The sequence below is a fragment of the Epinephelus moara genome, chromosome 2 (assembly GCF_006386435.1).
Source record: "Epinephelus moara isolate mb chromosome 2, YSFRI_EMoa_1.0, whole genome shotgun sequence".
In the NCBI taxonomy this organism is placed as follows: Eukaryota; Metazoa; Chordata; class Actinopteri; order Perciformes; family Serranidae; genus Epinephelus; species Epinephelus moara.
In genome coordinates this window covers 27864630-27878000 of record NC_065507.1, presented here as the reverse complement: position 1 = coordinate 27878000, position 13371 = coordinate 27864630, and the positions used below count along the sequence as shown (strand labels likewise).

Here is a 13371-nt window from a genome sequence, read left to right as displayed (position 1 = left end):
CTGACTTGTAGATGAGACCTTGAAATGTTCTACAAACACCAAAATGCTTTCGTACTTAAATAAATTAATAACCTATACAGATAGCATATGACTGCCAAGTGCTCACTGGAAAATAGTCTCCCCTCTGTAAGACAGCCCTCTTGACAAAGGTCTGCATTCATACATTCAAAAATAAAAGAGCACAAATCTACAACTAATCTAGTATAAGATTCGCTGTAGAATACCCACCACTCAAGACAAAATGCACAAAATGGGCCTCTCCAACACAGATAAATGTTTGCATTGCACCATGGGCACCACAGACAACTACCTTCACTCTTTATGACTCTGAAAATTTCCTCAAACTTGTTGCAGCAGTCCCCTCTCTCCCTTATTGTGCATAAAAGGTGATTGACCTGAAGTTGAACTTACACCAAAACACACACTAGTTGCCCTAGCTATTGCCAAGACCATACAGAAATCCAAAAAAGCAAGAATCAATCGTTGGTCAAATTTTGTCATGAAGCACACAGAAATGGAAAAACTAACTTTTTGAGAAAGCAAACATCACTTTTTTTATAAACCTTAAGACTTTCAAGTTTACCGATTCCATCCTCACACCTGCTCACAAATACACATAATTTGTCAAAATTATAAATATCAACATCAAATATCAATACAATCATGTATTCCCTGAAACAAGATAAAAAAGACAGTGTTTGCGTATAAATTATTCAATACAGTCAAGTTCCTTTTGAACAGATGTCACTGGCAGACTCAAACCTTTTCCTCTCACAAGAGAATGCACCTTGTTTGTGTTTTAAAGCTCTTGAAGATTTACATCACCAAAGGTGTCTTATTATTCCTTGCATGGAAGCGGTGGCATGCAGTGTTTCGTGAGCTGCCTACAGATTTGCATCCTCCCAGGGGTGGTGGTGACAGGCCCAGGCTAAGGATGATAAGAAGCCTCCTGCCAAACTCGGCTGATGGGGACTCAGCCATATATTTGGCTTACAATGCTTCACAAGCCCTGGGCTGATTCACAGCGTTGCCTCTTTCTCCCCATTTCTAGCTAAGCCTGTCTAATTTCAGTGTGGAGTTTATGGCGAGGCTCTGCGAAAGCCACGGGGGATGATTAGTAAAGTCGTTCTAAGGGGATAATTTGTTGTGACTCCTGTGTTTACCTGCGCCACACCAATTAGTGCAAGTACAGTGTAGAGCTCCTCCTTGGTCAGCATGCCAGGTGTTGTGCGGTTGGCTGACGCCCAGATTTGCCCCAGTGCTTCCCTTGGAAGACCCGATGACATTAGTATTGGGTAGAGCTTGGCTGTGTCTATCCCTGCCGGAGTCATGGTGAATTCAAGAACCTTCTTGAACATTTCTAAAGAAAGAAAAATTGACAGGAAACAAGTTTTATTTCTTTTTCTAAAACAGTGTAATGTCAATTATGAATATCTGATTCATTACACTGGACATATTCATGTGTAAATGTTTACCTGGGATGAGGCTGTCATTGTAAATCCACGCTGGCAGCATGGGCTGGATGTGCTCTTGTTGTGGGTACACGCCAACACCTGCTGTCACAAGCAGACACACACACACACACACACACACACACACACACACACACACACACACACACACACACACACACACACAAACACAGACACACAAACACAGACACACAGTTAGTTGTTATAGCAAAAGCCTTGCCCAGCCATACGATTTGCCAAGCCTCTTGGCAGCTGAGCCCTGCTTGTATCGAACTCAACAAAATCATACACCTGATGTCTGGAAGGCCCGGTGCAGATGTAATGCTCTCCTGCACTGAATCACAAGTGTCCTGTCACGTCAGACATCTATAAATCAGTCTGTGAGCTGTTTCTAGCTTAAGGGAGGGGAAGGGAGGAGACTGCCTTGTAAGAAAAAATAACTAAAAATCTAATTTAACTGCTGACATTGACCTAAATAAACTTTTTTTTCCTGCAAATAGATTAACAAACATTTTCTTAAAAAAGCTATGGCTCGTTTCCAGTACCTAACAAGGCATCCTTTTGAGTCTGCAAGGCATCTGTTTACTCAGGCAGCCACTTTGCACATAATACTCCCATCAGTCTTGGGCAGTTAAATGAATCTTATTACAAATCTCCCTGGTCTCCATGATGAGCCTCTATATTTCCCTTGATGACAAAGAGGACACGGACACAGACAAACAAATAACAGCACAAAGGAGTAGCCAAGTGGCATGCACAATCAGCCTTGGATTATGTTTGAGCCCCAGTGGCACCTGCCAATCCATGCGCATCCCTGTTAAACCAAAGCAGTCAGCATGCGCCAGAGGTCGTTCTCTGAGAGGGTGTTACACAGCGAGGGAGCAGACGGCAGCTTATTGAGTCAACAGGTATCACCTCAGGACCTCAGCAGTCGATTTCCACAATGTGTGCAGAGAAAACCAACACAAGAAGGCCTCTCTAATGAGATTTGGCCTGAAGTGGCAGACATATAAAGAGGGCAGAGATAAGAGCAGAGACTTAGCTTAGGAGAAGATGTAAAGACACTGGGGAGGATACCTCAAAGAAACCACCACTCCATAATAATCTTAGAGGTGAACAAAATGTCAGCAGGGTTTCATTTAACACCACACCCAGGCTACAGTAGTATGATGACATGTCAAGAATCTGGTATAAACCAAAGACCCAAAGAGACAGAAATGATTAAGATGCTGCAAAAGGTAAAGAATTATTGTCAGGGTAAGAAAGTGTGAAAATATTTCCCCAGGACAGAAAGAAAACCACTGCCTTGATTGTGTGCAGCAAAGCAAGAGAGAGAAGAAGAAGAAGAAGAAGCTATGAAGTCTAATAAACAGGCACTTCTCTCACCACTGTCACTACTGGTTTGAGGAGTTGACTCAGCAGCTGATGGGGGGACGCTGGGCGCTGAAACAGGGACCTCAGGTCGCTTTTCTGTGACGAAGGCAGAACTCAAGTCCTCAGGGGCAACAGCCCAGTTTCTCGCTTTAGTGCTGGAGTGATACTGGGCTGAAACTTTAGTTCTAGGAGCAATTTCAGCCAAACTCTGCTTGGATTTAAAGCTAACCTGAGCCATCTTATCAGCAGTGAGATCGCATGAGGAGAATAGCTTCTCTTCCAGGGACGGGCCTAGAGGGGTGAATGAGGAACAGATTTCTTGATAATGCACACTGGCTATACACAGCAGTTTAAGTTTCTCATTTCTCTGAAGCCAAATTGACAGTTAGACTTGTTGCTATAGGGGGAATTAGGGGGATATTTACTCAGCATTGTGGCTAATTTTTCGGCGCTTCACAGTAAAATTTAGTTGGTTCTTATTTACCAAAGAACCACCCCAAGTTAAATGGGAGAAAAGTGGCACCAATGAAAAATTTGGACATTTGGTTCAGAGGCACAAAATATGGAAGCTGCCGTACCTGATCTATCACTGTGCCAAAGGAAATTGTAGCCAAAATGCAACGTTTTGGAAGACAGGTGCAAAATTCAAATAAAGGCAAAGCAGCCAGTAATACTTATTAGGTGGGCTCTGAAATTATTCTTTTATCTGTTTACAGAATTAATCGTCAAAGCAGTTTGAAGGTTTTACCAAAAATCTCCCATAATTATATTTTGCAACCCATTCATTCTGTGATCTTGCTGTTGAGCTGAAAACATCAACAACAGGCTATTTAACTAAAACAGCCTTCCTCTTGTGGTTTGAATACATGCCTCCAGTTTTTAAATTGTCTTCTTTTTAACCACTATTACAAGTTTACCAGGAGACAAAAACTTCCCTGGCTTCAGATCTTATTTAGTGTTACTTTATGAAAATCAGATGAACTGTGGCTAGGCTCATTAACATTGTAATCTTAGTAAATACTCCACTAAATGGAAGAAATGCGGTGTAATTGTGCGCCCTGATGAAATTTGCGTAGGCTTAGTGAATATCCCCCTTTGTGTGTTTATACTTTTATGCTATGTATCAAGAGTTAATATACAAAAACAGATAAAAGTTGTTCTTAATTAGAATAACCACCAACAGTTTGTTTGATATTCTTTGGCTTGGACACACAAAAAACATGATAAAGTAAAATAATTAAAAAACAAAGATATCTGTTTTTGCAAATGAACCATTCAATATATACTCTTCTACTATATATGAGAACCTGTTACATTCCTGCCTGCACATATAAATCCTCTATTTCCACCATGCAGATTTTTAAAGACCAGTTAACCATGTCTAAGAAGTTATGCAACCAGCAATTGATTCTACACGATCCGAACCAGAAAAATTAGCTCATTTCCCACATTAAGCTGTAAAATATATTCCTAAAGTCTCTCTTCTCTTTTATCAGAGGCAAGCAATCCTGAGGCCATCTAATCTGCTTATTCCAGATGCTAAACAACTAGGTCAGAAATGTCTCAGAGGATTGGGGATGACACTCAGCGGAGGGCTAGCTGTTGCATTTCTCTGGACAGAAGGTGATCTCTCTGTCCTTCCATACATAGTATAGAGACTGAGGGCTATGACAAAGCAGCTGATCATGCAAGAGATCATACGGCAAATGACACATGAGCATGACAGTAATCTATCAAACCACAAACAGATTCAGTTTCAGTGATAGATTCAGCTACTACATGGTTAAAGCCTACTGAGAAATGTTGTCACTTTCTTATGATAAAGCAAAGCCAGTTTTGCATTGCTTCTGCATCCTTGCTTGCCTATTTTGTAGTGTCTGGTGGCTTTAAAGGTTTAGGTAATGAGGCCAGGCCATCTGCTGTGCTGGCTGCATGCTCTAACACTGTACAGCAGGCCAAAACCAAACCAAAATCCACACATGCCAACAAAAATATTCAGCATCAGCAATAAAGGCAACACTACAAGTTAAAAAAATCCTCTGGATTCATTCAAGTGTAAATGACTGAGTATAAACTATGAGGATGATGGAGGAGGAGTGAACAAAGCAAAGGAGAGTTACCTTGAAATGTAGATTGGGAGCTGGTGTTGACAGCAGAGTGTTGGGTGACAGTGGGAATGGACATAGAGGCAGGGAGGGACTGAGGGAGGGAGGAGGAAGAGGAGGAGGAGAGACCTGCCTTCAGGGAAGGGGATGAAGGTTGGACTTGGGCCTGAGAGGAGAGGTGGAAGTTGGAGGGAGGGAAAGCATTTAGAGGGCCCTGAACAAAGTCGCTAAAGTCGTCATCGTCCTGTGAGAAACCTGTCTTGGGGGCAGAGGACGAAGGCTGGACAGGGGCCTGAGAGGAGAGGCCGAAGGTTGAGGAAACGGAGGAGGTCAGAGGGAGGAAGGCGGGGGCCTCTACAGGCCCCTGAAAGTCACTAAACTCGTCATTGTCCTCGGACAAAGCTGGGGGGAGGGAGTGAGTGGTGACAGACGGGTGTGGTGGCGATGAGTCTGCAAAAATGAAGAAATAATGATGATGGCACAACACATGACACGCACTACAATGGAGAATGAATTATGGGCTGCACATTGCAAGGGTGAGATAAAGACTATTTTGTGCGAGACCAGAAATTGAAGAACTGCAAGTTTCATCAAAAATTTTGACATACAGCATTTAATTGATATTTTTAGATATAATAAAATGCTATTTAACTGGAATACAGATGATCCGTTTTTAAAACTGTACCATTTGCATATTTGTATAAACGTCAACACCAGAATAATGACTCTACAGCAGACCCAGCCTTAGGGCTGAGACCCCTCCAGTGGATCACAAGATAAGTCTGAGAGGTCTTGAGATGATTAATTAGATGAAAAGAAAAAAACATTGTTCTGTAACATGAATGTATATTCTCTTTTCTGAGATTTGCTTTGTGTGAAATACTGGACATTTTCAGCTTGTCTAGTTACGAATAGTGATAATAATGACATTTAAACATCTGAAAAAACAATTTTACAGTTTAAAGTAAAGATACATTTTTGGTCAAACTACTCACAACTCATAAATGTATGAAACCTGTGACGAGGAGCCACTGGCAAACACTGCCTCATTCTAAGGTTTCACAATGCAAAAGGTTTGGGAACCTCTGCTGTAAAGCATTACTTCAGGCTGCGTTTGTTAAATGCAGAACTACAATTTTCTGAAATGCACAGAAATAAGTTGAGTGAGGGAAATCCACAGTTATAAGACCTTGTAAAAACTTTGGAATGTGAACACTGACAGTGTTTCCCCAATAATTTTACAAGCCTGGTGGGCTGCAAGGCCAACGTGAACCCCTGCCATGCCAAAAAATATTTTTTGATGTAAAAATATTTTTAATTCCAAATTTAGGTTTTTTATGCCAAAAATATTTATTTTTAATGCAAAAAAAATAATGCCAAATTAATAGTTTTTTTAATGCCAAAAAAATTTTCAATGCCAAAAATATTTTTAATGTAAAAAAAAAAAAAAAATTGAATGCCACATTTAGTTTTTTTGACTGCCTAAAAATATATTTGTAATGCCAAAAACATTTTTAATATAAAAAAAATTAATGCCAAATTTAGTTTTTTTGAATGCCAAAAAATATATTTTTTTAATGTAAAAAAAAATGTAATGCCAATTTTATTTTATTTTTTTGACTGCCTAAAAATATATATTTTTAATGCCAAAAAGTTTTTAATATCAAAAAAAATTGAATGCCAAATTTTGGTTTTTCTGAATGCCAAAAAATACATTTTGATGGCAAAAAAAAAAAAAAAAAAAAAAAGATTTTCCCTATATTTATTCTGTAGCACAGCACCCTGCACCATGACCTACTGCAGCCACACTGCCAAGAGTCCATGGACAAGGCAAGTGTGTTTGGGCGGTTAACGTGTGTAATAACAGGAGGAAAGTTGAGTGCTTGTTATCTAAACTGCTAAAGTCAATTTAAAAGGTTACGTGAAGATAACGTTTTTGTTTTGTGACACAGGGGATTAATCGTGAACAACAAGCTAATATGCTGACAGATTAAGTGTTTTGTGTTTTTAGATTAGTGGGACCAGAGAATATTTGGTTAAAACAGATTGCTGATGCTGTTTTGCCCTCATTGTTCACCAAGTTAATGAAAACTCAACTCCTGGCATTAACTACTGGTGTTTCACACCATTTTCACAAGACGGAAAAAACAGGAGTAACAGCGAACCAGCTTTAAAAGTGATGTATTTTCTTTTGAAAGATACACTAGAGAAGCACAATTTTACTAAAAAGCAATGTAAAGAATTATACTACTAGTAATTCCTCTCAATTATCACTTATGATCCACTAAAGGTGTGTAGCGGTATATTGACCAGGTGCCAGACTGTGAGAGCAGGCATCCGAGAGACACAGCCATTTAAAAAAAAAACACATATGTAGTAATGTAAAACACCAAAAAATAATGAATCTGGGATTGGCTTTTACTTTTAACACATTTACAAACCATAGCCGATAGTCCTGCATAGCCTATATTTAAATAAGTGCTGTAATGTGCTCTAATTCATGCCAGTTTAACAGGTGGTTCAAGTGGATTTCGAAAAGTAACTTATAAATATTCGGAAAGGTAGGCTAACTGTTAAATATTCACCCCCAAACCCCACCCCTATCAGCCCAGCCGCCAGCCCAAAGCAATCAACCTAGGGGAAACACTGACTAAGGTTCATAAACAGATGCTGTATTGAACACATAAAAATTAAAACACTACTAAACACTGATACTGACAAGCTTACAGGTGACGTGAGAGACAGGAAAATAATGTAATAAAAGAAATGTGATTATGAATCTGTGTTGCATATTAAAAGCTCAGACAGAAAATCCTAATTTTGGCTCGTCTGGCTGCCAGCTGGGCAGTCATCATGCTGGCCTTCCTCTAATCCAGTTATTATTGTCAGACAGAGGCGTTTCAACAGAGAGCAGATCTGCTGATGGAGAGGAACAACAGCAACAAAATCTCAGGGATTACAACTAAAAGCACTGAGGTGACGGTACCTGGCTTCTTGGTCTGTGAGGATGGAGTCGGGTGCATCTTCGCGTCTCTGCTGAAGCCATCCAGGTTGCCTTTGATTGCCTCCAAGGCATCATCGCGGCTCTTCTCTCCTGTCTGAGTACAGAACAATAGAGGATCAAGAGCTCAGAGGGTTACAGAGACGAGCAGTGGACGTGCCATAAAAATAGCAAAATAAACAGGATGTGGAGAGACATTCACCTTGGGTTTGACACTGCTCAGCAGCCTCAGCTTCTGTTTCTGCTCCTCAAATTGTCTTCTTTTCCTGTCCTCCTCCAGCATCTTCTGCTGCTGCTCCAGACGTTTTCTAAAGGGCAAGACGAGTACAGACATTAAAGCCAAGAAAATAATATTCCTGAATAGGACTGAAAAAGGGCAAACCATTTGAAGAGGAAGGGGTTTTGACTCAGTAAAATACAGTGCAAAAAACAAAAATAAATAAATAAAAAATTAATTCATTAAAAAAAAAAAAAAAATAAATATATATATATATATATATATATATTAGGGCTGAACGGTATATCGTTATCGTATCTATACCAGCACATGTTGCTATGTCGATTCAATTAAATTTAATGTTACAATTGTAGCATGGGTTAATGTCTGGAGCCTGAGTTATTAGCGGCTCGGTCCCAGCAATGGGTCAGGCGTTACGGTTGTGTTAGGTGAGTAGCCCGGCAGCCCAGCTAAGAGCAGAGGTAGAGGGGGGTGTGGCTCATGACACACTTTGTTTTGGTCTACAGGCAGTGCACAACAGCAAACCTAGTGGTGAAACGATTTCGCTTTTTGCCCCTTTAAGTAGTTGACAGTAGAGAGCTGACAGGAAATGAGAGGAGAGAGAGGATGATGTGCAACTAAGAGCCAAATTTGTTCTGGGAACACTGCTATTACTTAGTCAGCATCTTAGGCCGAGGCACACCCAACAGATATCAAAGAACTAGCGGCAACAAAGGCCAACTGTTGTATGGCCTGTTGTGCTTGAACATACTGCTAAGACTACTGCCAACAGCCAACAAGCACGTTCGTTCTGCACCTGTGTGAGAGAAAATAACTCTCCATACCAGCAGAGGGCAGTACATTCCACATTCAAAAAGCGAAACCAGAAGATGATTCAAGATGCCAGTTATCAGGTTAGCACATAAACAACACATTCCAATGCTATAAGAACATAGGATATTTACTGTACCAATTCAACGTGCTAATTAGGCTGACAATAGTTGACAAGGCCCGACAAGTGCCAACGGTGCAGGAAACAGCACAAATACTATGGGGACAGATGCTCACAAATGGCCTGACATTGACCTTCAGCCAACAGTCAGCTTGCTGTGTGAGGGCCTGACCATCAGGACGCCCCTATATTGTAGACTTTTAAAACAAAGATATGGTGTTATACATAAATGCAATTATTGGGACTATAAGAATAGAAACTGCTCGGAAAGGAAGCCTATCTTTAGAAAAAGAAAAAGGGGAACTATTATAATAACCTTTGAAGTGGAAAAAAGACCATTAAAAGAGGGACCATAAAGTTCTATCAGTGGTAACCCAAGAGCAGCAGCGCTGGAGCTTAAAGTGATTCAATGTCTTAGTAAAGTTTTAGTTTTTGGAAACAACTTAACAAGATTTAGAGTCTACAGTCATGCAAGCTGCTCCGTGAGGCTGTACTTGTGCACAGCAGAGCTTTGAGCTAAATCTCAACATCAGCATGCTAAGATGTTCACACAGTGACAGTTCTAACGTGCTGATGTTCAGCGTCTACCATGTTCACCATCTTAGTTTAGATCAGGATACAGTTGAACTACAAAATGATGATAGTTAGGCCTGACGGGTGTGGGAACAAAACAGTATTCCCAGCCTCCATCACACTTCATCTTTTTAAAATCTAGTGTGACGTTAATCAGCTGGATATATTGCAGGCATGCAGATGTGAGCATTCATACTTACACACAAACAAACACAAACATGAACCGTGACATTAGTGTAAAGATGCCTTACTGGTGCTCCTCGGCCATTTGTTTCTGCATGTCCGCAGTGTACTGGGGTCCAGCAGGTCTCATGCCCATAAACTGTGGCTGACCCAAGAACTGCATCCCAGGGGTCTGCATCCCAATAGCCATCCCACCCTGTTAGACAAAAAATAACATACACACAACAGCTCAGAGGTCTCATTAGCATTCCCGCTGTCACACTCCTTTCACTTGATATTAAATGCTCACACTGAGGGAAAGCCATGCAGTTGGGAATGACGTTAATGGACTTAAGTCTTATTAAAAATCACCAGGCTGCAATAAATTCCTTTTAATGTGCATTTAAAACAAGCAACTGGGTTTAAGAGGAGCTCTAAATCTAGACCTCTGTGTGAATGAAATCAGGTAAATCAACACAGCAGTGCTTGTGTGTTATGCATTCATGAATAGAAGCTCCAAAATAGATACACAAAGCTCACCTGCATAGGCATGGCTCCTGGGGGCATTTGTCCCCCAAAGTTCATCCCCATCATGCCCTGCATGTTCGGCTGCATGACCGGAACCATTGGGAAGCCCTGCTGTTGCTGCTGCTGTTGCTGCATGGGTACCATGCCTGCAGAAACATATGCAAACATGTTACGATCCACTGCAGACAAGGCAAAGAATAGTAAGCAAGACAGTATGCCTAATTTAAAGTACACTGATGAACCTATACAAGTCTAGACATTGAATAAAAAAGCCTCCAGAGTCTGGACATGATTCAGTATTGCAAATCAATTTCCTGGACAGCTGGAAAAAGACATGGGCTCAGCAACAACCAAATCTGTTTTTCTGGTAACTACTGTGACAGCTTGGAGCAAAACAAGAGGAGTGAGGGAAAAAAATGGAAAAGTGTCTGTTTGTTTTCACAGATGCTGTGTGAGCTGACAGCCAGAGCTGAGCAGCCAGCTCCTACTGGAGCCTCCAGATGATTCACCATGTTACAGCTCAACCGGGCTGAATAAGTGGCTTGTTTAGGTGGCTGCACACAATCTACTTTGTCTAAAATGACATTGCTAATGGGAGCATGTAATGACCCCTTAGAGACGCTTGTCCCCCAGCGGAGTGTGAATGGTTTATCAGGAGCGTTACTGCAAAGTCAACAGCGTAAATACGGCGAGCATGCACAGCTGAATGATAGTACATCTGAGCCCCACAGTGCACTGGGCAAAGGTATGGGCCCCAATGTGACGAATCCTTGCTACTTACTTTTGCTAATGGCTTATGGTAATCTTAAACAGCAATGAGAATAAAAGAAGAAAAAATCTGGCTGGATTTTTATAGACATCTATTTTTAATCTTCAATGAGTTAACCCAGTACTGTGCCATTTGTGACACCCGACGACTCAACATGTTCTGCATTTGATTGTAATCTGTGAAAGTGCAAGTTGTGATCTGAATCTAAACTTCTAGCAGTCACACCCTCATTTTATTTGAGCACTGGATTGAGCTATGTCCCACATAGCAGGTTAAAAACGGTTCACACTCAGACTCTCTGGACACCACAACAAAAACACATATTCTGAAACAATGTGCCAGACAATCAACAGGTCACCTTTAAAATGTTTAATTCTGTCACCGAACAAATTCAGATTCAGAGAAAAAATGCTCTCCATTTATTCATTTATTTGATCAAATATAGTTCACTCACCTTGTGGTGGGCCCAGGCCCCCTCCAACAGGATAAATAAAACTAGAGGAAGAAAAAAAACATAAAAGCAGGTTGTGAGTTCAAACTGAGGCCAAAGTAAAGACACAGAGATAATACTGCTTGAAACAGCACCATGTCGCCTGCAGCCTTAAGCAATGCAAAGTATAAAAGTCATCACTCTTTCATTAACTGTGCCTTTCCACACCCACTGCGTGAGTGGCATGCAATCAGTTTAACTAGCCTTCATTAAGTGAGAACTATGACTGCATTAAGCTATTATATATATTTTAAACTGTATTTGGCTTAATACAGTGATTGCATAGGCAAAGAGTCTTTTCAAGATTGTGTTCATAGACTTCAGCAGTGCCTTCAACACAATCCAACCCCACCTGATGGTAAAAAAAAAATTGGTACACCTCGGGGTAAATCCAAGATTAGTTTTGTGGATTTATGACTTTTTGACTAACCGCAGTCAACAAGTCAAATTCAATTCATGTGTCTCATCATTAAAAGCCATAAACATGGGGGCACCACAAGGGTGCGTTCTGTCCCCTATTCTATACACCTTATACACCAATAACTGCCAAGCAACCCTCTCAGACCACACTTATTTTAAATATGCTGATGATACAGCATTAGTGGGTTTTTTAAAGTCTAACACTGCATCCCTAGAGGGTTTTGAGAGGGAGATGCAGGGTTTTATTAAATGGTGTACAGATAATTTCCTTGTGGTTAATGCGAAGAAAACAAAAGAGATGGTCATAGATTTTAATAAAAAGGGAATTATAGTTCCACCCTCAAATATCAATGGTGAAATGGTAGAGCGGGTCTCAACATACACATATTTGGGTGTTGAAATTGACAACAAACTGACATTCAATGAATGTGCACACAATAAGACCAAAAAGTTGCAGAAGAGGATGTTTTTTTTAAGAAAACTCAATCATTTTAGAATAGATAGCTGTATTCTTCAGATGTTTTACAAAGCTCTCTTGCAGAGTGTCTTATCCTTTGGCCTTATTTGTGCCTTTGGAAACATGTATATTCAGGATCAGAAGAAACTGCAACCAACAGTCAAAACAGCCAGTAGGATCATTGGAGTTGATCAGGTATCTGGAGCGCAACTGTACAACGACCTCAGTCTAAAAAAGACAGAACAAATTCTAAATGACTTAACCCCCCCTCTTCATCTGAAGTTTTTAAGAAGTAACAGGTCAAGTGGCAGAATCCTGCAGAGGAAAATTAGGACCACAAGGTATAGCAAGTCTTTTGTGCCTACAGCAATTAGACTGCACAACAATAGATTTAAAAATTCCTAAGCACTTTAAACTATGAGCATATATATGAGCATCCAACTATTTTATTTATTCATGCATGCTTGTCATGTTTCCTCAATGTTAGGGATGCACCAAATATTCGGTAACCGAATATATTCGGCCGAATATTGCAAAAAAACACACATTAGGTATTCGGTGGAATAAGTTAAAAGCAAGGCCAAATAATAGCGGCGTGTTTTGATAACGCAATCAAACAGCGTGCGTGACAGGCGGAGTAGAATGTTGGCAGTGTGGCGATCTGCCCGTCACGGCATTCCCATTTGCAACTAAAAATAGTTTTGAGCGAGCAAAATAGGCTTAAATCATTCAACACGCTGTGCGAGCAGCCTACAGATTTCAACCAGCAGCAGAAACGTAAGGCGAATCCCACCGATTGTGGGTTGAACGGGGGTCACAAACACAGACAGTAATGTATTCCTGTCAAATAT

The 13371-nt window shown here is 40.6% G+C and overlaps 1 protein-coding gene across 10 annotated transcripts in view; it reads right to left on the bottom strand.

Moving 5' to 3' along the window:
- The window catches only part of synrg (synergin, gamma), a 47535-nt gene that overhangs the window by 29006 nt on the left and 5158 nt on the right, over positions 1–13371 (bottom strand). For 2 of the 10 annotated variants that reach the window (XM_050059849.1, XM_050059868.1), the window contains exons 2-10: positions 11608–11648; positions 10397–10530; positions 9946–10073; positions 8155–8260; positions 7938–8049; positions 4967–5401; positions 2859–3137; positions 1476–1556; positions 1164–1360 (exon numbers count right to left, since the gene is read on the bottom strand). In XM_050059849.1, the coding sequence (XP_049915806.1) occupies positions 1164–1360; positions 1476–1556; positions 2859–3137; positions 4967–5401; positions 7938–8049; positions 8155–8260; positions 9946–10073; positions 10397–10530; positions 11608–11648 (1513 nt within the window). The remainder of the gene's footprint in view (positions 1–1163; positions 1361–1475; positions 1557–2858; positions 3138–4966; positions 5402–7937; positions 8050–8154; positions 8261–9945; positions 10074–10396; positions 10531–11607; positions 11649–13371) is intronic. The other 8 variants (XM_050059892.1, XM_050059928.1, XM_050059909.1 and 5 more) reach the window with 6 other exon arrangements.